This window comes from Eptatretus burgeri, chromosome 5, assembly GCF_056783735.1.
Source record: "Eptatretus burgeri isolate ZD-2024b chromosome 5, Ebu_testis_v1, whole genome shotgun sequence".
Taxonomy (NCBI): domain Eukaryota; kingdom Metazoa; phylum Chordata; class Myxini; order Myxiniformes; family Myxinidae; genus Eptatretus; species Eptatretus burgeri.
Genome location: NC_140965.1, coordinates 17,875,397 through 17,902,008, shown reverse-complemented (window position 1 = coordinate 17,902,008; position 26,612 = coordinate 17,875,397). Strand labels below are relative to the sequence as shown.

Sequence of the window (26,612 nt, the reverse complement as noted above, 5' to 3'; positions counted from 1 at the left end):
CTCACAGCATCCTTCACGAAGAGTAGGCAAGCTCACGCCAGCACCCTGAACAAATTCCAAATTCCTGCCCTAACCAACAGAGGGCATTGCGTTAGTGGCACATTCATACCCTAAGCCAATGACGCTACCCTGCAGCTTTGTGCTGCATATGAAAGACGACGACTTAATTTTTACATCATCATTGAGATTCACAGAGAGACATACAATATGTTTGTGTCGTGCAACATGCTGTCTTTTGAGTAAAGCTGTCAGAAAAGGGATCGGTATGCACAGTTATTAGTCAAACAATTTATTTCAAGAATATCAGAGGAGTAGCATGTTATACACAATATATGGAAATAGGGGGAGAATGGAGTAGAGAATCATTTAAATGGTGAGACTGACTGCTCACCAGATCATTGCCTCACCGAGCATGAATGAGGGTGAAGGCAGTCTGGGCGGAAGCCGTGTGAGCGCAGAACCTGTATCGCCCGTTTGATGCTCACATGGTGCAGCTGACTCGTAACTTTGAGCAACAGCAGGTCATCCTGGGAGTCACAAAATAAACACCAACACAACATGACACCTCTTTGTCTCAGATTACAGTCAGATCCGGGAAAGTTTTACAATGGGAAAAGTGTCAAATGAAGTCTCCGATAAGGATCGATCGAGTCAATATCCCGATTTAGTTCTTCCTTGAGCACCGATAACTGTATGAAAATTAAAAGTCTTAAGCTTGAGAGTTCATAGAACATGATACCCCACACAGTTACACAAGGAAACTAGACACAGGAGGACGCCATTCGGCCCATCATGCCTGCACCACATCAAGACCAAACCAATTTCATCCATCAAAAATGACACAATTTAATTTGGGGAATGAGAGGAGTAATGTGGATGAGACTATGTAACATGCCTAGGGATATCCTAAGGGCGTCAAAACAAAAATGGGAAATATATTGATGTGTATCGGGAAAATGTGTATGAAAAAGAGTTTAGCCTGCTGCTACCTCCGGTGGCCAGGGTTGGAAAAGGAAATGGAGCCCACAGTGGGTCAGTGTACCACATGTCATCGGTGAGCAAGATGCCACCATCCATGCCTTTACAGCCATGGAAGTGGCCTGTTAGAGTATGGCAAAGGTTGCATGTAGACTTTGCTGAACTTGAGAGACAGCAAATGTTCATACTGATCGATAGTCACTCCAAAATCTGATTGAGGTATTTCCTGATTGAGGTTGAGGTTGATTGAGTTATTTCCTGATACTGATTGAGGTATTTCCAATGCAAAAAAAACCACTATTCAAGATCTTGGGTTGTGACAAGGTTAGATTTGTTCACACTGACCATATCTTGCCGAGCAATTTCCAAGGTATGTCTGTTGTTGGCTTAATGGTTATGGTGGTGGGCTTTGGATTCTTGGGATTCTAGGGTCTTTAATTAAAATCCTACTCCGAATGAATTAATACCAGGTAGGGTTGATTCAGTCTGCTATCCTTCTGAGGGCAGCAAAATGAGTATCACCTTGATGGGGTGATTGAGTACCATGTGTTGGAGTGATGACCTGTCCGGGATTGTGCCCAATATTCCAGGAGACTGCTTTGGCAGCACTGATTCTCTGTACAATGGATGGATTATTTTAAATGGTTATTTTTTGTGATTTTTGCTTTTCTGGCCGGGGGGGGGGGAGGAGGGTGGGGGGTTGGTGAAGCTGGTTCTTGCGTGAGTAACACATAGCATCAACGACACACCACCCTTTGATGAAGCCCCCACAGTCACGACACTCTACACACATGCACACAATCGCTTACCCATCCATACTCGAGCGACTTAAAAATCCTGCCAATATCCCTATACCCCTTTATCCCCAATGCTTCTTGGTAAATATCTAATTTTAATTTAAACTTATCTACCGTTTCTGCTGCCACTTCCTTTCCAGAGAGACCATTCCATGCATTAACTACTCTCTGAGTAAAAGACCCCTGCCTCACTACCATCTTAACTCTCTTAATCTTCACTCTCAAGCTATGGACCCTGGTCCTATCACTGTCTATTGAGCTGAATAATTATTCTGCTGTTAGGGTTAGGTGTCTATCCCCTTCTTGTGGTGTCTATCCCTTCTTGTGGTGTCTATCCCCTTCATTATCTCAAACATCTCTGTCATATCCCCTCGTAACCACCTCCTGTCTGATGTATTAAGTCGTCTCCTTCAGCCGCTCCTCATGCTTGAGTCCAGCTAGGCCGGGAATCAATCTAGTAGCCCTGAGCTGAACCGTCTCTATAGCAACTATGTCCTTCCTGAGTTGTGGTGACGAAAACTGCATACAATATTCTAGATGAGGCCTCACTGAATGTTCAAATATATACTTCAATTTCAATAAAATAATGATAAAAAAAGGTCGTTTAAAAAATCCAAAAGTTTAGCGCGACTGAAAGCCGTCTAATACATCACTTGTATGGCCTTACACAAAATACACACTGTAATAAGGTGACATTGAGTCACAGTTTAGAAGGTGGAGGCTTTATTGATCACCATAGAACCCAGCGTCAACCGGCCACGTACTGACATAGCCATATTGGCAGAGTCTTCTTCATCCCGATACTGACCCTCTCACATGCCATGCCCTCTCATAGACGAGGCCAAAACTCTGAAAAAGTTTGATAAAGGGACATTTTAAAATAGAAGTTGGTATCCATTCTTTCCAACCTTATCCAGGTGTGCAGATTATGAAAAAAATTGGGATAACAAGCTGAAATATTGGTTTTTGACCCTCAAAATTGAAAAACAAAATGGCCACCAAAACCACATAAAAGTGTCACTGACCAACAAAACGTGTTCAACTGTCACTCAAAGAATTTGTGCTGGCTTTAAAATTTAAAGACGTAAATGTTAAGCGGGTGAATATCAACTTGACAAATATACAAATTATATATGCACTACATGGCCAAAAGTATGCGAACACCCCCTTCTAATTAGTGGATTTGGCTATTTTGGCCACACCCATTGCTGACAGGGGTATAAAATCAAGCAAACAGCCATGCAATCTCCATAAACAAACATTGGCAGTCGAATGGGTCATACTGAAGAGCTCAGTGACTTTCAACATGGCACCGTCATAGGATGTCACCTTTCCACCAAATCAGTTCATCAAATTTCTGCCCTGCTGGAGCTGCTCCGGTCAACTGTAAGAGCTGCTATTGTGAATTGGAAACATCTAGGAACAATAACAGCTCAACCGCGAAGTGGTAGGCCACAAAATCTCACAGAATGGTACCGCCGAGTGCTGAAGCACACAGCGTGGAAAATAGTCTATCGTCGGTTGCAACACTCACTACTGAGTTCCAAACTGACTCTTGAAGCAACATGAGCACAAACACTGTTTGTCGAGAGCTTCATTAAATGGGTTTCTATGGCCAAACAGCCACACACAAGCCCAAGATCATCATGTGCAATGCCAAGCGTCGGCTGGAGTGGTGTAAAGCTCACCATCATTGGACTCTGGAGCAGTGGAAATGCGTTCTCTGGAGTGATGAATCACGCTTCACCATCTGGTAGTCCGACAGACAAATCTGGGTTTGGCGAATGCCAGGAGAACACTACCTGCCCGAATGCATAGTGTCAACTGTAAAATATGGTGGAGGAGGAGTAATGGCCTGGAGCCGTTTTTCATGGTTCAGGCAAGGCCCCATAGTTCCAGTGAATGGAAATCTTAATGCGAGAGCATGCAATGACATCCTAGATGATTATGTGCTTCCAATTTTGTGGCAACAGTTTGGGGAAGGCCCTTTCCTGTTTCAGTTTGACAATGCCCACGTGCACAAAGCGAGGTCCATACAGAAATGGTTTGTTGAGACCGCTGTGGAAGAACTTGACTGGCCTTCACAGAGCCCCAACCCCATCGAACACCTTTGGGATGAATTGGAACACTGACTGCGAGCCAGACCGAATTGCCCAACATCAGTGGCCAGCCTCACTAATGCCCTTGTGGCTGAATGGAAGTAAATCCCCACAGCAATGTTCCAAAATCAAGTGGAAAGCCTTCCCAGAAGAGTGGAGGCTGTTATAGCAGCAAAGGGGGGGGGGGGGGGAGACAAACTCCATATCAATGCCCATGATTTTGGAATGAGATTTTGGACGAGGAGGTGTCCACATACTTTTAGCCGTATGGTGTATATTGTGATTCATTTTTCCATGCAGAAGAGATTTTTTAAAATGTCATTTGCAGGCCAATAATATTACATTTTGAATATTTCAATCCACATAGGATTGAGTTTTTTTTTATTAAACCTTGTACTTTCCCATGTAAATGTAATGAATGTTAATATATAGATACAGGAAAGTCGTGTTACCAAATAATTAACAAAGATATAAAAATAAAATGTTAAAAATATAAATAAATAAGTTTGTAATAATTGATTATATTTAGTGGGGCAACTTAGCTAAATATAGCATAACAATTGTGCATTTTGTGAGGAAAGCACCAAATTTGGCACACTAGTAGCCTATCATATTATGAACAGATTTGGATATTGGGCCATCTCAAATTCAGCCGCTGATGGCTGTGGCAGCCATTTTCCACTGCCATCAAAAATTTTGAGATGGCCCAATATCCAAATCTGTTCATAATATGATTGGCTACTAGTGTGCCAAATTTGGTGCTTTACTCACAAAATGCACAATTGTTATGCTAAGTTGCCCCACTAATTGTCAGTATTTTACTTTTAGACATGTGTAGCAATAGCGGAAGAAAACTCGAGAATGAAATATGTAATATTTTTAATTTTCATTTTGTTGATTTTTTAAATGTAATGTAATGTAAGATTTCAATAATGTAATGACCCGTCCCTTTTCCTTCTAATGGTGGCCTGGCTGGATAATGTTCAACTATGGTTAAAGTATCTGTAAGTATTCTGCTTCCTTGAACCATAATTTCATGAATATCACATTTAATGTTATGTCTAAAGACACCAAGCAATAACTTGTACAGTTAAACGCATAATTCTTATGTTGAATGTGACAGTCTGACATAAAAAGCTCTCAAACAAATATCTTCTGCTATTGAGGGGAGATAACTCTCAGGAGACAGATCTTAAGGGAGCAGTCATTTTTGTCTTCGCACTCCATATTTTTTAATCGGTGAAATTTTATTCGCAATTTAAACATTCATGCAATTATACATTTTAAATGAGTGAATTTTATACCAAATAACTGCAGCTGAATAGCTGTGAGTTACTAATTTATTAGCTGATACATTTACAAGTTCTATGTTCCATTCAGGAACAGTATATAGTCGAATAGATGTCCAATTTTGACAGATACCGAGATTAGTCGATGAAATCAGAAACACGAAAAAGACGAACAAAGACTACTCGTCCAATACGATACATAGTTGAAGGAAGAGATGTGCCACTTCCAAGTTCTTGGTCAAACTTCCTTGCCTTAACAGAAAACAAAACAGACCTTGTGTGATTTCTCTCCGAAGAACTATTAGCAAATGCACCACATGATAAAGAAATTGTTGTCACAGGTAGCTTTGCAGATGAACAGGAAGTCAAGTCATCTCGTGATACCACAAATCTTATCCCACTTAGTGCAACCCATGACGAAGCAGATACGTGCCTTGTTCTTCATGCTATTGGTATTAATCTTGACATTGTTGTTGTGTCTGAAAGAGACACAGATGTCCTTCTGCTATCAGTGTCACATTTCATTTGTGTGAATTGTGACAATCTCTGGATGATGACTGGAACTGCCAAGAAAAGAAAGTACATACCCATTGGTCTAGTGTATCATAAGCTGCCACCAAGTCCTGCTGAAGTAGTGCTGCTTTTCCAAGCCCTAACAGGATGTGATATCATATCCTACATCTGTGGTCACACCAAGCGATCAGCCTGGAAAATATTTCGACTTCATCAGCACCTTCTTCCTGATGTCGGAGTGGGAATCCTGACCCCAACTAAGCTCAAGTTAACAGAAGCATTTGTTTGCAAAATTTATAGGGTAGACAATGAACAGTTGGTTGATACTGTGTATCTGATGTCTGAAAACTCTTGCAAATCAGAAATGCTGCCACCTACAAGCAATGCCCTTACATTCCACAGGCAGCGTGTGCATTACCAATGCATGATATGGAGGAAAGCTGATTGTCCAGTTTCACATCTTCCAGATGTTACTGAGATTGGGTGGAAAAGAGGAACCACAGGATTACAACCTGTTTTCATGATCCTTAATCCAATTCCAGAAGTCTGTCTTGAATTTATATCATGCTCTTCTCAGCCAAGATGCCAAACCATGCGCTGCAAATGTCGGAAAGCAAAGCTTTCACGTAGTGCTGGACGTGGACTCAGACAGCCTGGTGACCAGGATGGTTGTTTCAACAGCATTGCACAAGTTTAATCATTTGTTGTCCAACTGTACATGCATAAGTTACGCCTGATCCCTTGCATTATTGTCCTGTTGCCTTTCCATGGCATGTGAAGGGTACATAGACATTTCTTATGTCCATGTAATGCAGACTGTATTTGAATAGTTTTCATGTATTCTTACATCTGAAAATAAATTTAACCCAAAATCTCAGTTTTTATTTGTATATACATTTACAATGTCTTCATATATCATGGATGTGTATATATGTGTTGTGGACAGGACCAACTTACTAAAAATGATTCATTTTAGATTTAGAGAGGCATGGTGTATGTGGGGTTACGAGAGAGAGAGTAGTTTAGGTATTTGCGCAAGTGAATGTGCACACTTTGTGTGTTAACATGCATGGAGGTGTGCATCGATGATAAAAGCATGCAAAAAACATTCATGTTATGCCTAACTATTTTCTTGTGAAGAAACACTTGTTCAAAATTTAATATTATCGACATAGTATTGACATTTTAAACTCTTTTGCAAAGAAAATAAATCAAAATATATATATCATTTGTATATTTTTCACGTGTATATATGTATATATATATATATATATATATATATATATATATATATATATATATATATATATATATATATATATATATATATATATATATATTTGCACTTTCTGAAAATTTATGTCTTTAAATTTTAAAGCTCGCACAAATACTTTCAGTTACAGGTGAACATGTTTGTTGGTCAGTGATACATATTTTGCTTTTCAATTTTGAGGGTCAAAAACCAATATTTCAGCTTGGTATCCTATTTTTCATAATCAGCACCCTCAAAGTAAGTTAAAAAGTCTTGTTACCAACATCTACTGAAAAATGCCCCTATAAGTTTTACATGAGCCTTTTTCAAAAATATGGCCTAGTCTATCATGCTATCTATTGATATTGTTGTGAATTCACGCCCCGCCGTCGTGCGAACGACCACGTGTAACCAATAGCGGCCGCTTCGCCCACCGAACGTGCAATTCAGTCGTGACCCTCTCGGAACAACGCCGGGAGCTAGTCACGGATGGGGGTTTAACCTCACCATAACTCAGTCCGTATTCTACCCGCACGAAATAGGGTCCGATTGCTGAATGGTCGATTTATCTAAGTACCTGCGCCGCGGATAACGTACCGAGGAGTTGTACCACGCCACAGGTCGACTCTGGACATGAACCGCTTAAACGGCTCATTCCGTGCTACAGTGATAACCGAGCGGAGTTATCGTCGACCTTGATGGATCAGATTATTTACCAGGCGTTTTAAACCCACTACCAATCCCTTACGTGATGCAAGATGGATATTCAATAAAAGGAAAAGACAAAGCAAAACGGGGAACAATCGGACAAGCACATTTAATACGGAAGCACGGAAGGCACGTATATTACAGTAAAACAAAGGAACAAAAGCAATACACGTATACGTTTATGCAAAGAAAAACACAAGCAAAGAACCAACGCAGATCTACAACCGAATAAGGCAATTCACACGGCAACACTTAAAACAGTTCTACTTCTCAAGACTGGTGCCACCCACAGACATTTACACAAAACCCCAAAAGAAAAGGAAGTCGCGACTTCCCTGAGTGCGTCGTCCAGCCCTTGGCGACTGCAACTCCGAGTCCCTCCGGCGTGGTCCACTGGGCTCGTGCCTCGCGCCTGCACGTGCCGTCCGCCCGACAGCTCGGACGGGGTTTTGGGGGAATGGGCCGGGTTTTCGCCGTTATCTCGGTGCGGACGGGGGGGGGGGGGGATGGCAGGTGCTCCGTCCCACCAGCGGGGTCTCGGGACTGCACCGGCTCCGATCGACCCTCCGACCAGAAACCATCACCAGGGACCAGGTTCGACGACCCGAGGCAATTCGACGACCTGCGCCAATTCGACGACCTTCACCCGACCACGACCAGACCCGAACGAACGAACAGAACCTCAACCTCTTCCTCCGAACGAACGAACCATAAGCAGGGACTCTCCAACAACTCTCGACAATTCTCATTCAGGGACAACCGACCAGCGACTCTTCACAACTTTCGACAATTCTCATTCAGGGACAAGGGAACCAGGGACTCTCCACAACTCTCGACAATTCTCATTCAGGGACAAGGGAACAAGGACTCTACGCCCATGCCTTTTGTAGGGTCGGGCTCCGCCCTTCGCTCCGCCCCATGCCCCACCCCGATCTTGGCTCCTCCTTCCTTCGAGACGCTTCCAGAAAATGCCTCGAAGGGGGTGTTCCTTTCCCCCGGCCACGTCACACCACGCATCCACCAATCGGGAGAGGACGCGCCACCCCCTCCCCCTTTCTCACCAAGCGCGGGGGAAAATGGCGGGAAAACCCCACGATATTTGCGCTGGCGTTTTGGGTGGGAGATCTTGGTGAGAGATATTTAAGTGGGATTTTTGGGCGGGAGATCTTGGCGGGAGATATTTAAGCGGGAGTTTTGGGCGGGAGATGCCCCTTCGCACCCTTGTTGCTGCTGCCACTCCGCTCCTTTCATCCGTCCCGCGGAGATCGTGACCGCACGGTGCTCGTTGAATGGCAAGTGGCGAAGATGGTGGTAGCGTAGTTGTGGAAGGTGGCGTCGTGGTGTGAATGGCGTGATTGTTGGTGTCGTGTAGTGAATGGCGTGATCGTTGAGATGTTGGTTGTGGCGATGTTCGTTGTTGTTCTTGCACCAAAATAACGACAGCAAAAGAAAAACAGCTAACTGAAGAATCGCCGCCCGAATGGATCACATATATTCCCTCTATACAACGGGTTTGGGCAAACTACACATGGACTTACCGATATATCTCACCTGAGGACCCTATATGGTGTAATGCGAATTTCCACAGCTGTAACAATATATATCATGGTACTTGGAAGTAGTAATAAGGTGATTTGTGTTCTTCAGTGTTCAGGATATGATTAAATTTAAATAACGATTTAAAGAGGTTTAAAGGTGTATAAATAAATAAATTCAGGTTTTACCACCATTTTCTCCAGTGGCTATTACATCACCCTATCTAACACGTTACATGAGTTATTCATGCTTGTTGTATGTATCCATTGTGACATCATTAAAAACATTAAGTTTCCTGTTCAGAATGATTTTCAATTTTGTTTGACAGCCAAGCAGGCAGACAGTAAAAAAAAATACTATCTCACTCCTTTCTGCACATATGCAATTGGGACAAATTCAAAGTCAATATACGGTAAAACGGCAGACTTGTCTTTCTATTCATGTTCCGATTTGTGTTCAAAATATAACATTCAATTTAAATAAGCTGTTCCTCAATCATAAACTGATAAGATGGATGGACGGACGTGAACCAATTGCTTAACCCTGCTTTTCGCTTCGCGTGTGTGGGGTAATGATGCTATTATGATGCGATCTGATTCAACTGTGAATTTCTCAAATTAGACGAAAGGTAGAAGTAATATATGTTTGGCTGCAGAATATACTTTGAAATGGCAGTACACCTTAGCTTCACTGCTTGTTGGCAAATCATCAACGATTGATCAATAACTGATGAAAAAGGAACAGTCCTTATATTTGTATCTTCTTACCACGGTCATGTAGTGCAACATGCGGCCGTCGACACGTGCCTCATGGAATGTTTCCTTGTACTGTGGTAGCCCCACATCGTCCAGCCAACCTGTGTGGTAATGAGCATATTCATTAGAATACCACCTTGAAATATACAACAATTTTTATTTGATGATGACAGTCAGAGAAACATCTAATTGATTGCTGATAATGTGGGAGGTTTTGAACATTTTCAAGACCTGAACCATTAATTTACAGAGAGAACCAGATTTGTTACCTCGACAAGGCTTTTATGCATATGCAGCACCCGGCTGCTGATTACAACACTTCAGGGGGCTCTTGCCATCCCCCCCTCTCGAATTGGAAAGGAATTAAAAATTTGGTCAGGGTGCTGGCAAACACAGACCTCATTTTTTTTGTAAAGTACTATAGGTGCTTTAATTTCTATCACCTCATGCTAGGCCAGCTAGGGGATAGGTCCTCAGCTCATTGTCCACTTGAGGAATGGCACACACTTTGGTATAATGCCCTGCATGTGAAGCACCGTGATGACAATTTATCATTTATTTGCCAAGCAACCTCAGAGTTGTCATCTCAGTGTTGTCAGATGACAACGATGCCAAGCAACCACAGTGGTATAATGGTTCGAGTGTCTGGGAGGTTGGTGTTTCAAGCCCCTTCTGAGTCATATCAAAGACTTAGAAATGGTACATGCTGCTTCCTTTCTGGAGACTCAGCACTTAAAAGGATACAGCATGGACAAACAACCATAGGTTGGTAATAATAGTGCAGGCTTTGATGAGCCTAATGGCCTCCTTCTATGGCGAAGTTCTTTGTTATGAAACTCATATTGTATTATTATTAAACAACAATCCATTGTCTCAACATATCGTGTTTTCGTGAGTTAATTGGCTGTGATGATGCACATGAAGGTCGCAGGGATGCACTTCTGTATGGCCATACATGTGACCCATGTGTAGTCCAGCTGTCCCCAGCCACCCTCCTCCCCAGATCCGATGGCTTGCAGTGCCAATGTTAGCTTCTTCCTGTGCAATGGCTGCTTCAAACCCAGCTCCTGCCAAACAGGAAAACAATTCAGCATCTGTTTATCTGCAGACCTACAGATCTATCAGATGTCTCTCTCCTAAATCCCGACCTGTGTTTCCCAATTTTCTTTCGGCACTCACTCTCTCCAGTTCCTGTGGTGAGGCTTGAAGCATCATTTGCCCAGAGTCGATCCACTGCCGTGCGAGTTGAACGTACATTCCTAGGCCCAGGTCATGGAGCCAAGCACAGACCTGTTCAGTGGTCCAGGCAGCAAAGCCTTCCAGAGCTTCCCTGAGCAGGGCAGACCATTCAGATATGGATCCAATGGAAGTGTGGAATTAGACGATACAAAAACTCTCATTTAAGGAATGCAGAAGATAGCAAGGCCTGCAGGACAATGGCAGCACAGTTGGAATCAGTACAACAACATACATTGTTGGACATTGTGCCAAGTACAGTGAAAATAATGATGGTGAGGGGAGAGATGAGCTGCAGGATTACATTTTTTTCATAACAATATGTAGTCAAGGTAGTTTCCTCAAAGACAAACCCTGTAGTGAGTGGATGCTCCATGGCCCAACTCCAGCGAGACCCGGAAGTAAGTTGCAGACTGTTCGGTTGCCATGATGTGCCCAAAAGATTCTTGCTATTTGGTTGCATTCCTGGAGCTCTCCGGAGCCTACTCTCCAGCATAACAAGGATGGGAGACTTAAGACTTCATTGTTCATTAATTAAATCGATTATAGATGGATGAGGTGTGTGTGTGTGTGTGTGTGTGTGTGTGTGTGTGTGTGTGTGTGTGTGTGTGTGTGTGTGTGTGTGTGTGTGTGTGTGTGTGTGTGTGTCATGTTTTTTTTGTGGAGTTCTACTGGAGCTTTCTGATGTGGAGTGTGATACACCAAAATGATTGTCATGATCTCCTGAGTTGATTAGGCTAACTAACTACAAAAAATCCGGAAGAATTCCCATGTTTTAAATACATGGAATGTTAAGGTGTATGGAGCAGCTTTATAGGTCCTTGCATGACAGGGCATTCTGATTGCAAAATAAAGAAGAAAAAGAATGATAACATTGCAATTAATCATATATTAATTCTTACGAATAATATTAACAACAATAATAATAGTAGTAACATATGGCAATAATAATAATGAACATATAATCCCCACGCTGGCCCCAAGCACATCTGGACTTGGTGAAAGGCAAGCTAATGTTCAAGCAGTACAGCAGGTGGGTATGCAACAAGGCTGTGAAGACCAATGAAAAGTTGGTCCATCAGACCAATGGGCCCACTAGTGTTACAAAAATATGATGAATGGGTAAAAATGAATGTTAAACATAAACAACTTTGGGACTTAATAGTAGAACGACCAAGATATTTGCACATATTCGAATTATTATCAACAATGGAATCGGTGACAAAAGAACGGATTAACTCTTTGGCAGAATATTTCAAACAAAACATCAACAGAATTCACGACAAGAACACCAATGAGATCAATGACAGGATTCACTTCGAAAATACATGACAATTCAAAAACAGTCTTTAACAATACAATCCTTTCAATTTAAAGTGAAACAAATATCAATCATTAAAAACCTCGAAAAACTGCATCTGATCAATTAATACAATATGTACAAATATGAAATGTGCTTATATGAAGAAACAAAAAAAAAAATCACCAATAAACAGCAAAAGCAATTTGGTGAATTTTTCCAGTAATCTCTCTTAACTTTATGTTGTGGGTCTGTGATTGGCTGGTGAAATGGAAATGACCTAAGGGTGCACCTTCTCCTAATGGATGCAAAAGTAAGAATTTGATTACGATTGGTTAAACAATTGAGAGTTTTGACATTTGAGTTCAATTTCCTTCTAAACATGAATGACATCGTCAACAAAATTACCAACAAGAACCACTTACAGAGTTACAAGCAAACAAGAAAATGATTCAACGATCGCTTATCAGGAGGCTTGAATTCAACATCACTGTACTAATATGACTAACTTGTCACTAATCATATGGGATTAAAACATCAGGAGTGATGTTACAATCTTCCCAGGGATGTGTGAGTTAAACTACTGTACTGATATCACTAACCTCATGAGGGATGTGGGAGTTACACATCAGGATTGATAATAGGACTAACCTCCCGACAAGACGTTTAATTCCTCGTAGTTTGTCGGTATCACAGGAGGCTTGTGATGCTGAGTTCACTTCCTTCCGAAAGCCATCGCTTACATCTTCACCTGTAAATCAACATATTCCAACATAAATGGTGCAAAGTTCATTTCATGTTAAACTACGAGTACAATGACACTTGGTAAAGAGCATACTGTACGTCCGTCAGGCTTAATATTTTATGTTTTGTATTCCATTTATAGGCCGGATCTAGATCCGAACCTGAACTAAACTATAATCGGTTTGTTCTTGTTACCTACCCAATCTGTCCACCGAACTTCGTCCAATCTGTCCACAACTTTTTGAGATATCCTGCTATATACACATACACCAGACGCACCTCCTGATTGTTATGGTAAGCATCGCCGCGGATTATGTCCCACACGGTTAACACCGACCAGGCGGGATCGCCGAGTGGTTTTCCTTGGAAGCAAACAGCCGAGTTTCTTGGAGATAATGGCAGCACAGGACGAAAAGGGCGGCATGGACGGAGCAGACGGATGGAAGCACAATGGCGTTTATACTCGAAACTTACAACAAAGACAACACAAGCAACTTAAATAAATACAGGGGTTTAATGAAAATAAATCAGATATTTACAATGGTAATAATTCAAAGTGCAATAATAAAAACGGAATGTGAGGTAAAACTTAATTCCAATTTGAGGCACCTCCACACAGACTTTAATACAAACAAGGGGACAGAATAACTAAAAGAAAAATTCTCCCTTTCTCTTGGCAGTTAGCTTGTCCCAGATCCAGAAGAGATCTTTTCGAGATTGACGATTGATCCACGGCATCCTGGACAGAAAGCCGCACCCGAAATGGTGCCGAGCCGCTCTCTGGGCTGGAAATGTATGTGAGGTATTTGCGTGGTGGTATTCAATACCAGAGCTCTGAAACCGCTGTGCAGCTTCTTTTCATGAGCGAATATGCTGACCGTTCCTCTCTTGCACCAGGTTCGTTCACCACAATCGCCCTCCTTCCTCCTCGACCATACGACAAGACGATTTCCAAGGCCCAGTGATCAGGCCACGTGGCACACTCTTCTTCCCTCCTCAGAAACGTACACACTTCACGGCTCAGCCGAACAGTCAATGGCTAGCGTCTTGCTCCAGCACGTGGGCATATTCAAACAGCATGGACATAAGAATCGTGTAGCCTTCTTCGTCATGTCCAGGAGAAACAACCGTAATGCCATTATCTTCCAACAGCCATCTCACTTGCTTCTCTCCCGAACCTTCTGATGTCCACTGATCAATCATAAGCCTCGGAGCATGGCTTGTTGGCACGAAGCAAGAAAGTGGTTCTGCTGCTGTTGATGTTGTAGTTCTAAGAAGGTAATTGTTTTATTTCCGGTTTTGTAAATGCAAAAACATAGGTAAAGGTCACAGGGGGCAATCACATACTGGGAGAAATTGGCCTTAATCCCTACCTAATTAACACAGCACCCCCACCCCCCCCCCATGCGTTGACATGTGACAACTTAACCTGACAGTTTTGCTACTTGGGTTACATCGAGATGTCTTCTGCTCGTCCACGGGCCATGCTACTCTATACAATCCTACCTTTGCTATGAAATTCCTCCATCTACCTCCACAACGGTAACAATAGTTTTTGGCCCCACCTCTCAATTTTAGAATTTAGGCCTATGGTGACCTTTTGACCTCAAAAATAATGGCGGTTGAATTCAGCAACCTGATATGCAAATCCTCTATAAATTTGAAGTCAATCAGATGAAAATTGAGGATTTCAAAAATTAACTTGTTGTTGACCGATGCTATGTTGAACTTTTGGCCTATGTTGTCATCAAAAATAGTTGGTGGTTGAATTCAGTGACCTGATATGAAAATTCTGTTGAAATTTCAAGTCAATCAGATGAAAATTGACAATTTTAGAAATTTTGGGCTATGTTGACCTCAAAAAGAGTTGGTGGTTGAATTCAGCTACCTGACATGAAAATCCTGTTGAAATTTCAAGTCAATCAGATGAAAATTGACAATTTTAGAAATTTTGGCCTATGTTGTCATCAAAAATAGTTGGTGGTTGAATTCAGTGACCTGATATGAAAATCCTGTTCAAATTTCAAGTCAATCAGATGAAAATTGACAATTTTAGAAATTTTGGCCTATGTTGACCTCAAAAATAGTTGGTGGTTGAATTCAGTGACCTGATATGAAAATCCTGTTGAAATTTCAAGTCAATCAGATGAAAATTGACAATTTTAGAAATTTTGGCCTATGTTGACCTCAAAAAGAGTTGATGGTTGAATTCAGCGACCTGATATGCAAATCCTCTTCAAATTTCAAGTCAATCAGATGAAAATTGAGGATTTCAAAATTTCACTTAAGTTATTGACCTATGGACTATGTTGACCTTTTGGCCGATGTTGTTGTCAAAAATAGTTGGTGGTTGAATTCAGTGACCTGATATGCAAATGCTCTTCAAATTTCAAGTTCATCAGATTAAAATTGACAATTTTAGAAATTTGGCCAATGTTCACCTTTTGGCCAATGTTGACCTTTTGATCTATGTTGACCTCAAACATAGTTGGTAGTTGAATTCAGTGACCTGATTTAGTTTTTGTAATCCGCTTCAAAGTTGAAATCAATCAGATGAAAATTGAGGATTTTAGAAATTTGATAAACTTATTAACCTTCACCCTCTGATGACCTTTTGACCTTAAAAAACATGATTCTGTCGGACCACCAACTTCACCCTTAGTGAAGTTTAGTGAAGATCATTTTAAAATTGCGACCTGTGGGTGGTTAAACGTAAGTGGACAAACAAACGGAAGTGATTAACAGACTTTTCAAAAAAAAAAATTTTGACAAGTAACAAACAAACAGGGGTGAAAACTTAATGTCGGCATGTTATGAAAAACCACCTGCGGTGGCGGAGGTAAATATGTCTGGATGGGAAATGTAGTTGTGCTGTCTGCAGATCTCATAATGTGCAGAAGATCCCATGAGGTGTAGCACCTCCTTAGATGTGCAGAAGATCCCATGAAGGTTCTTTTTTTTAATATTGTGGGAGGTTTTGGGGCTGAACCCAAAATGTTGTGGGGAAAAGTCACGGGAAAATTACAGAAACGCCCCCAAGTGTACAATTCATTTAGTTATACATGCTAAGTGAAATTATCATAACATGCCGCCGAAAAGTGTCTTTTTTCCACTGAAGCATAGCATGGAACCATATTGTCGGAAAATCCGTGGGTGCCAAAAAAAAAAAGGACAGCAATATGACGTCATAATGACATAATTTTCACGAATGCATTTAAGAAAGCATGTAGTTTAGTACAAAAATCGTTATGTAGATGGGAAATGCTCCATTTAATCACTGGAAACGCCCATTGGATCATACTTTCAGAAAATATATGCCTACAGGGAAGAAAATGTAAGTAAAACGTCGAAATGATATCATAACATCATCTTGACATTATTTTCCTACATCCACATATAAAAGCTGAAAATCTGAAAGATTACTCCCAACGAATGAACCAGCTTTGTTTTTTTTCTGTTCAAATTAAATGTTGAGCTACAGTCTGGTTGTTATGGAATCACTGTAATCATGGTCATTAGCGAATTGGAGTTCTTAATCACCTAATGATTATCACATGTCTGTGTTTCTTGACGTTTTATGCTTAGCTCTTATGTGTTCTCGCTGATCAAATGCCATCATTTGCTTTCAGGTATAACAAAACACGGCTTCCAATACCGATTGACTTTGTTGTATCATCTGTCAGAAGAAGACTTCTGAAGATCTGCTTTGTCCTCTTAAGAATCACTTTTACGTATATACGAATTTCTTTGCAGAACGTTGAAAAATTCCAAGCTCTTGATTCAGCACACATCAATGTCAGCATTGGGAATGTTACTGAACAAATACTCCTTGAAAATGATGCATCTTGGCAAAAAATGTCACCAAAAGTTCAATAATTGAATGCTGGAACGTGCAAGGGTAAAGAGACGGAAAGAATCAATGGACTCAGATGACGAACAGACTATCTGCATGGTTGACGCAAGCCTTCTTGCACATTGCTGAGAACCCCTTTGAGATGATCACTTCCTCGTCACCTCATTTCCTCACCTTGGAAAGATTTACAGTGCTACCGCATGATAAGACTAGCGTGATCGGTTCGGTTAATGAAGCATGCCGTGAACTGGTCAGCAAGAAAGGTAGAAGTCTGGAGACCATTCCCCACACTCAGGTATCTTTATCTGGAAACAAGACCAACCATGCACGTGAATAAATGTTGCTGCTGCTATGATATGATATGATTAAATATGATAATGATAAATTAAATTATTAAATTAAATATGATAAATATGATGCTGTAAAATAACTGTGTCTTTTAGGTAATCATTGAGTCATATTTTTCTTCAGGATTCCCGACTTCAACATACAAAGCGAGTGGTGTATCAGAGTGGTATCTGGACAAAAAGCCAAGCAGCTGTTCAGTCTATTCCTAATCCAGAGGAATGGGTATGGATGACGGACATGACGAGATGGACACCTGTCTGGATGACTAATCCTGAAGCAGTTAGGGCCTTCAACGAGGTCATAAAGTGTGGATGAAAGTTAGAGAGAGGATGCGTTAACTGCAAGTGCACGAAGGCAGGATTTCCATTTTCAGATCTCTGTTCCTGTCGATGTGAAATCTGAAGTTCAAACACAATATCCAGTCTTCATCCAAGTTGTGTGTCGGACTGTTGTGATCCTGGTGAACAGTACTGCTTTGACTTTTGGTCTTGAAGAACACCTTCTTTGAACACTGATATTTCTCAGCAGGCGGTGAATTGGACAGTTACTTAACGGGATTGGCTCTTTACGAACTCTGAAAATACAAGTTGAATTGGGAGAAAGAGAAGTGAAATGTTTCACTGGAATTTAATTAACTTTTTCTGAGAACTAAAGCACCAAAATACAAGATGAATCTCATTGTTTGCTCACAAGTAACCTCGTTTTTCACTGGACATTCTCCATATTTCCTGAATTATTTCACGTAAATGACATGGAATATCTCAGAATACCAATGTACAATCAATGGCCAACGTATGACAATTACAGCCATTGCACAACCAATGAGCTAATTCACACTCGCCGTAGATTCGTAAAACAAATGTAATAAACGTTATATGGCAGCAATTTTGAATTTCACCAAGTGGATTGCTTCCATATTTGCCAAAATAAAATATTAAGCTCACTATGAACATGTGCTATGACGACAGTTTTTTCAGAAGTGTCCATGTGTCTGTACTGGAGCCGTTTCAAAAACACGAGAAATTAGCTTCGCAAAAACCTGTCTCCATATCCCATGTCAGCAAAAATGGAATAAAATCCATCAACTTAAGAATCGAGCTTGCAGATATGGATTTTCTTGCTCTCAGACCTCTAGTCAACCGTCAAGCAAAAAGTTACACTTTTGGCAGGCATGTAACAATCCTTCAATTTTTCTCCACGTTAAGCCACCAAGCTAATTTGACTCGATGAAAGCAAATCAATTATTATATCGACAGAAGGTTCAAAGATTATTGAAAGCAGTTGAAACTCCTCCGATGGAGCACATCGTGTTGCAAATCGATGGCCTTTTGATGCAAGCCGCCCGATGTTGGCTTTACTCCCTTCATTCCTGGCTCTTAGGTCTTAATGATAGGTTATCTTCGTCCAGAGAGGGAGGCACACCCAGGGACCTCATTTCACAACAAATTATCTCTTTGTCTGACATCATTCCTGAGGTTCCTTGGAAGCCTTATTAAATGTTTCGCCATCACAATTGGCAAACAATTTCCCAGCTGCCTCACCTTGGTGCTTGGCATCTGAACCCGTTGGGAAAGGTTTTTTCATTTCCTTTTTCTTGCGAAAGAAACTCCTCCTGAACGACAGTCTCTTTTGTGGTTTTCGGATGTTCTGCCTCTTTAGTTCCTCCTGAGATTCCTGTCGGAACATTAGAATTTTCATCACAGGGATTAAGTCATCATGATTGAGGTAGCATTTGTTTTGATTATTTCTAGGCACGTGCAAAACACCACGCAAATCGAGTTTAAAATGGAAAATAAACCAACAAAGCCGACGCAACGCTCAAGGAGGTGGAAACCAACGTTGGAGCAATGGTGGTGAGAGTGTTGGTGAGCACGGTATAAATATGCGTTTGAGATGAGACAACTATATGAAATACAATACCATCCATGGCATTACGGAATTATTGAACAGACAGTTTGCCACAGGATAACACCTTCAACCCCCACCCGAAGGGACATCTCGTGGGTTTTAAAAGGGTAAATCATCAGGTGTTTTCAACTTAAGTAGTTTGGCCTGATAGTTCAGTCGGTAACTTGCTCTCCCTGGGCTGTCTGATCTGGATTTCGATCCCAAACGAGTCAAACAACCAAAAACATCCCTCATGATGAAATTCCGGCAGGGCCGCTGCATCTTGGAACACGCAGCCCTTTGGACGATTGTGTGACTGTACCTTAGAAAATTCCCTGTGTGTTTGCACTGCCTGCAGTAAATGAAATTGTTGGGATGTGGATGTCGCACAGGTGTGATGTGTCAAATGGCCTTCTCTATGGGTGTTTACATTCTAAACTACACTCATTTTGTACAATTATACTGTAAGACTTATTATCATGATATGAAAGATATTTGTCTTCTGTGGCATCATCTGTGAAAGAAATAAACACTCAGGCTGGGTGAACACCGATTCCACCAAATTAAGTACGAGCAAATTATTTAATTCACATCATATATTCTGGCGGCGTAACCTCAGGATACAAGTGTGGTAAGTACCGAACAAGGCTCGATGAGGCAAAGCTCTGGGGGATGCAAGGAGGAGCACGGTGAGGTGAACGATGATGTTCCATGATGATCGCCAATCTCTCCCATGATCTCCTGCACGTGTCGATGTCTACCTTGAGGTCCTGTAAGGGTGCATGTCCCAGAGGTCAAATGCAACAGGTATATCGCATCACACGGCGTTTTTTATTTTTAATGCTTTTGTTTATCAGGCTCGAAATCAGAGCCTTTGAGTTGTGATTGATGCTGTCTTTCCAAACTCGTTCACTCACTCGTTTTCTCACTCTTTCCGAATTGAGCTCCTGCTTCTCAGTGATGCATTTCCAAAAAGTTGCAACCACGTAACACATCTCAAATCAATAACTTCTCACATGTGGGTCAAAATCTCTGAAATTTCAACGGAAATGTTTCCTGGAGGTCCCAATTATAACCCAAAAGTCCAAAAGAAAAATCTCATCGATGCTCACAAAACGTATTGATCAGTGTGAGAAGAAAGGCTGTTCTTGTTGATAATATTTAACACAAGGAAATACCACCTGTCGCTTCAATGAAGGAAAGACTAAGAGTCGATGGGAGGGAGAGAAAAACGAGGAGGGAAAGTGAAAGGGGTGGGAGAGAGAGAAAGAGGGAGAGAGAGAGAAGAGGGAGAGAAAAACGAGGAGGGAAAGTGAAAGGGGTGGGAGAGAGAGAAAAAGAGAGAGGGAGAGAGAGAGAGAGAGCGAGAGAGGGAGAGAGAGGGGAGAGAGAGAGAGAGAGAGAGAGAGAGAGAGAGAGAGAGAGAGAGAGAGAGAGAGAGAGAGAGAGAGAGAGAGAGAGAGAGAGAGAGAGAGAGAGAGAGAGAGAGAGAGAGAGAGAGAGAGAGAGAGAGAGAGAGAGAGAGAGAGAGAGAGAGAGAGAGAGAGAGAGAGAGAGAGAGAGAGAGAGAGAGAGAGAGAGAGAGAGAGAGGTGGAAGAGAGAGAGCTAGGAGAGAGAGAGAGAGAGAGAGAGAGAGAGAGAGAGAGAGAGAGAGAGAGAGAGAGAGAGAGAGAGAGAGAGAGAGAGAGAGAGAGAGAGAGAGAGAGAGAGAGAGAGAGAGAGAGAGAGAGAGAGAGAGAGAGAGAGAGAGAGAGAGAGAGAGAGAGAGAGAGAGAGAGAGAGAGAGAGAGAGAGAGAGAGAGAGAGAGAGAGAGAGAGAGAGAGAGAGAGAGAGAGAGAGAGAGAGAGAGAGAGAGAGAGAGAGAGAGAGAGAGAGAGAGAGAGAGAGAGAGAGAGAGAGAGAGAGAGAGAGAGAGAGAGAGAGAGAGAGAGAGAGAGAGAGAGAGAGAGAGAGAGAGAGAGAGAGAGAGAGAGAGAGAGAGAGAGAGAGAGAGAGAGAGAGAGAGAGAGAGAGAGAGAGAGAGAGAGAGAGAGAGAGAGAGAGAGAGAGAGAGAGAGAGAGAGAGAGAGAGAGAGAGAGAGAGAGAGAGAGAGAGAGAGAGAGAGAGAGAGAGAGAGAGAGAGAGAGAGAGAGAGAGAGAGAGAGAGAGAGAGAGAGAGAGAGAGAGAGAGAGAGAGAGAGAGAGAGAGAGAGAAAGGGGAAGGGAAAGTGAGAGGGAGGAGTTGGGGGGAAGGTGAGTGAGAGAATGTGGGGGAGGGTGATGCCTCACCACACGTCACGATACACTCTGGGAGGGGAGGGGGTGCAAGAAGGAGTGGGAAAATGGCGGAGTGGGTTTGCAGAGGGGCATTTCTCTACAACCTTTGGACATATTCCTTAATGTTTTCTTCACTCAAAATAATTATCAGAACAGTAGAAAAAGTTTAATTTAATGCTTGGGCAATTTCACATTTTCTTGTGACAGAGGAGGAGGGAGCACAGGCCTTGCTTAAAGCCCAGTTAAGATATATGCTTAGTTATAAATATATGTGTAAAAAATTACAAGGCCAGACCAGAAATCAAACCCAGGACCTTGAGTAAACCATACCAGTGCTCTGCCATCTGCACTTTCTGGGCATCCCAGTGGCTGAGCATGCAATTCCTCCACATATAGAAATGTTACTCTCTTTTCCACATATATTTATGTTTGTTTACAGTTCATTTACAATACGCCAAGTTTTAAAAAATCGGTAATTTCTTTAAATTTTCAGATTTCACTTCAAATTCCCACTGTTATTTAGTGCACCAGCTCCGATCCTCAAATCTAAAGACAGATTTCGATGATGCACTTTAATTAGTCCATGAGAGCTCATCGTGGAAAATCACCAAGGCATTTTTGAATAGGCTGAAATAAATGGCAGATTAAGACCCCTGCAAGGGATTGACAAGTGGGCTGACAGGGATAAGTCTGTTTTTGTTTTATTCATGATGAGATGAGTTAATTTTCTTCAAAAGAGGTGTTTAAATTTACCCAAACACCCAGTTTTAACTCAGCACTCCTTTGGAGTTCCCTTAGTATGCCTGCACAGATTCGGTCCGCTAGGTTTCATGGTTTTGGAGTTATGGATGAGACACACTGACACTGACTGACACACACAAACACAAAAACACACAAACATTCTATTATTATAGATTATAAGAAGTATTTAAGTCATGTATTTTTCTTCTTCTTCTTTAACAGCAACAATCATTACCAACTTATGGGTCAGCCATTGCTAACACTTCTAGCCCAAGCGTTGTTGGAATTGGCTGGCAAGGCCTGATGTAAGACTGTGGCAGGAAATTGTAATTCTTTTCGGATGCCGGTGATAACTTGTCTACTCTTTGTGAACGACATCTTGGCACCTTTCCCGTTCACTAGTTCATGCCAGCAGATGGAACACCTGGACCAATATCCATATGAGGGATGGGACACAGTGTGACCACTCCTTGGCTTTTTTCACAATATCTTGGCTATTCGTTGTTCACCTTGGAGTCTTGGTTTTCTATAGGTTTTCTTGGCGTATAGGTTTTCTGTTATCATCGCTTTTCCGAAACCTTGTGAATTATTGGCTTTTTTCATTGGCTCACCTTGGCATTTATGAAAATGAGGAGTGGTCACACTGATGGGACACATATTGATGCCTCAGCCTCACTGCAAAACACTAAGATGACAGTTTATAGCTGGGTCGGGATTCAAACCCTGGCAAGGCAGTTCAAAGTTGAGCGCACATACCTATCCATCTAGATTATCCTGTGACCTGCAACAAATGTAATTATGCAGGGTAATTAAAACTACTTGTGAATTAAAATATTTTCACACATCATATTTGGGAGCATCGTCTATCATATTAAAATTGCATTTTGAGAGTTGTGTATTTGTTTCTTTCTTTTACTTCTCGGCACCGCTGAACCCTGGACTGAATTTGTTGAAAACTGGTGGTTGTACTCAGGGTGTGCATGGGAGGGTTTTTAACAGTTAATGTTTTCTTTTTTAATCATCGTCCAGGGAGAGCTGGCACCCGAATTCTGGTGAGGATCCCAATTCTCTCTATGTCAATGTATATCGTCTTGCGCCACCCGGTGGAAGCCGCTACTCCAAGTCTTAACAAGCTCAAATGAGCCAAGATCCTCGTCCTCTTAATGATGACGTCATAAAAACGAATATGACGTCATTGTGATGTATCAGGTTTGCGATAAATTATCTGTGCTTTCTGCATATACTTGGCAAGTTTCATGAAGATCCGATGAAAACTCTGGGTTGTGAAACAAAAAATGTCAAAAAATAGGAATGACGTCATAAAAAAATGATATGACGTCATAGTGATGTATCATATGTGCGATGTATCATATGATAAAACGCGAATGTCCTGAGAATTGAAAGCAAACAGCGTAACAAATTAATCACTGTTGTTGGAAGGATTGGCCAATAACAAAGCTAATTAAACTCCTATTTGAGCAATTTATTTCTCTAATACAGTAGTATTGGACAAGTCAAACCTGACCATTGTCTAATCTCTCACATCGTTGAAGTCCTTACATTACTTTCTAGCAGGCATTCACCTGCCAACCTCTTCCCTCTGTGCATTCGTTCCACGTCACGTCGTGCCTTCAATAGGTTCCTCCCGTCCAAAATGCTTGAGCAGAAAACAAGAATCCAGAGGAATGGTGCAAACGAAATGGAGTGACAAGCACGAATGATTACATGCACAATCAAAATTTCGAAATCTCTTAATTTCGTTGTTGCTTAAGCTCAATCAATACCCAAGCTGTTAGGGTTGGCTTAACGGTTAAGGTGGCTGGCTTAAGATGTTAGGGTCTTGATTTCAAGCCACTGTCAAACCGTTGAATTAACACCAGGTGTGCTGATTCAGCCAAATGAGTAACAGGGGGCATTGCATCAGAGGCACATGTGTGATGCATGCATCACCAGAAAATGAGGCAGACAAGCAGCCACAGGCTGTAAGTTTGCATTCCTAACCCACATGAATGAATGAATGAATAAGTAAATCAACAGTCCTCCCACCCCCCCCCCCCTAAACCAATATATCCAACGAAGCACCTTAAACTATCAGATAAGTCCTCCATATTGTGGAGTAACTATATTGATCAGAAAGCAAGTTGGAGAATCGTGTGCAAAGCTTCCATAGTGTTTTGTGATGGAATATTCGATAATGAGGATAACCATGTCATGTGATCACACAAGACGAACCTCTGTTCGTTGATGAAGGTTCTTGTGAAGTTGTTGAGATTTCTTCTGCATCACAATCCTCACAAGGTTTGACATCAACCCATGTATCTTGAGGTGCGTCTGGCCAATTTTGTTTCTCCTCCACATCAGGCACATGCCCGTCCTCTTTCTCCAGATCACTCAGGTCAATCATCTCAGACTCATGTTCCTTCGATCGCATACAGTTTGTCTCAGGACTCTCCTCATGTTCATCTCCACATTCATCCTCTTTTTGAGAGTTATCATTGATAAGTACATTTGATTGTTCAGTTTCTCCCTCAATTTCTTGGTGTGTTTCGAGACACAGCATTCTCCATGTTCCATCTCCATTTATTTCTCTCTCATCCCCTGTTACAGTTTGCTTCTTCTTTAGTTCATCCTCTAACACTTCTTTCACCCGTGAGACATCTTGCCTTTCCAGCATATTTATTATTTCCACATCCACACTGTTTGCATCTTCTTTTCTCTGAATGATACTCGTCTCCTTCATATCTTCCCTTTCCAAAACATCTATTTGTTCATTATCAATTGTCTTACTTTTACCTTTGGATATCTCATTCTGTCCTTCACCCTCATCTTCCTTCTCCACAACCCCCATGGATAAAATATTTTCATCATTCTCCCGCTGCAGCGAAGTGGACACAGTGCAATTATTGTCACTCTCACTATTGCAGTTGGTCCTTTCATCTAATGTCCAGCTCTGTGCCTCAAACTTTATCCCAGCCCCCATGTCTTCCTTTATTTCTTTCTTCTCTCCACCTTTCTGCAAGTTCCATTCTCTGAATCTTAGATCATTAGCACATTCGAGGGACCGTGCCTCAGCCTCAGCTCCGTATTCCAGGACTTTGGTAGTAGCCCTTTCCTGGTGCGCTTTTACGATAAATTCAAGCTGCCGGATCTTCTCATCCTGCAAAAGAAACAAATTGAGGAAGGAAAAGTAGAGTGGTGGAAGGGTATGATGAGAATCGACAAATATTCACAACCATGTTGCACAGGAATCTCAAACCAATTAATTTTTTTATGTAATATGTATACGTGGGAAAATTATGCGCCCAGACCGGGGATCGAACCCAGGCCTCTGATAGGGTTCACCAGAGGCTGGGGTTCGATCCCTGGTCTGGGCGCATAATTTTCCCACATCTACAATACATATTAATTATTAGCTTCTCTGGAATTGGAATTCCAGATAAGGTATTGTCATTGTGCACCGTCCATCTGTCTCTCCGTCCATCTCCAGTTTCGACTTCACCGGCCAAACCGCTGGACCGATTCGGCTAAAATTTGGCAGCAACGTTCCGCTCCTGACTGGTAGCGGTGATTGCAAAGCTCATTCTGGTCATCTGACTTTAAGTCGGTCAAAATGCCGGACTTAGGAAATTCCATCAAAAATCTTCTTCTACAGAGCCACCAGTCAGAATGCTACCAAATTTGGGTCACACCATTAGGACAGGGTAGGGATGTTAAATTGCAAAGGTCATGCTGATCACATGACTGGAAGTGCGTCAAAATGGCCGACTTAGTCAATTTTTGGAAAAATCGTGCAAATTCCTTTAAAAATCTTCTCCAGACCCACCAGTTAGAATGCTACCAAATTTGGGTCACACCATTAGGACAGGGTAGGGATGTTAAATTGCAAAGGTCATGCTGATCACATGACTGGAAGTGCGTCAAAATGGCCGACTTAGTCAATTTTTGGAAAAATCGTGTAAATTCCTTTAAAAATCTTCTCCAGACCCACCAGTTAGAATGCTACCAAATTTGGGTCACACCATTAGGACAGGGTAGCGATGTTAAATTGCAAAGGTCATGCTGATCACATGACTGGAAGTGCGTCAAAATGGCGGACTTAGTTAATTTTTGGAAAAATTGTTTAAATTCCCTTAAAAATCTTCTCCAGACCCACCAGTCAGAATGCTACCAAATTTGGGTTCCAACATTAGGACAGTGCCCAGATAAGCTTCAGGTCTAGTGGGGTTGTTTTTACAATCCTGTTCATTTATACAATTGTAATTTATATTTGGACCTTAATTAATGAGCTACGGATTGGAATCTGGGTTGGAAGTTTCA

At 41.7% G+C, this 26,612-nt stretch overlaps 1 protein-coding gene across 5 annotated transcripts in view; it reads right to left on the bottom strand.

The window, feature by feature from the left end:
- The window catches only part of LOC147025942 (liprin-beta-1-like), a 110,738-nt gene that overhangs the window by 36,107 nt on the left and 48,019 nt on the right, over window positions 1–26,612 (bottom strand). For all 5 annotated transcript variants that reach the window (XR_015058061.1, XM_085880854.1, XM_085880857.1 and 2 more), the window contains 9 exons: window positions 24,528–25,452; window positions 19,935–20,065; window positions 18,950–19,082; window positions 13,115–13,214; window positions 11,517–11,645; window positions 11,107–11,257; window positions 10,883–10,994; window positions 9,940–10,028; window positions 408–527 (listed from right to left, as the gene is read on the bottom strand). Coding sequence is in view for 4 of the 5 variants with exons in the window: in XM_085880854.1 (XP_085736980.1) it covers window positions 408–527; window positions 9,940–10,028; window positions 10,883–10,994; window positions 11,107–11,257; window positions 11,517–11,645; window positions 13,115–13,214; window positions 18,950–19,082; window positions 19,935–20,065; window positions 24,528–25,452 (1,890 nt within the window). In the remaining variant the exon portion in view is untranslated. The remainder of the gene's footprint in view (window positions 1–407; window positions 528–9,939; window positions 10,029–10,882; window positions 10,995–11,106; window positions 11,258–11,516; window positions 11,646–13,114; window positions 13,215–18,949; window positions 19,083–19,934; window positions 20,066–24,527; window positions 25,453–26,612) is intronic.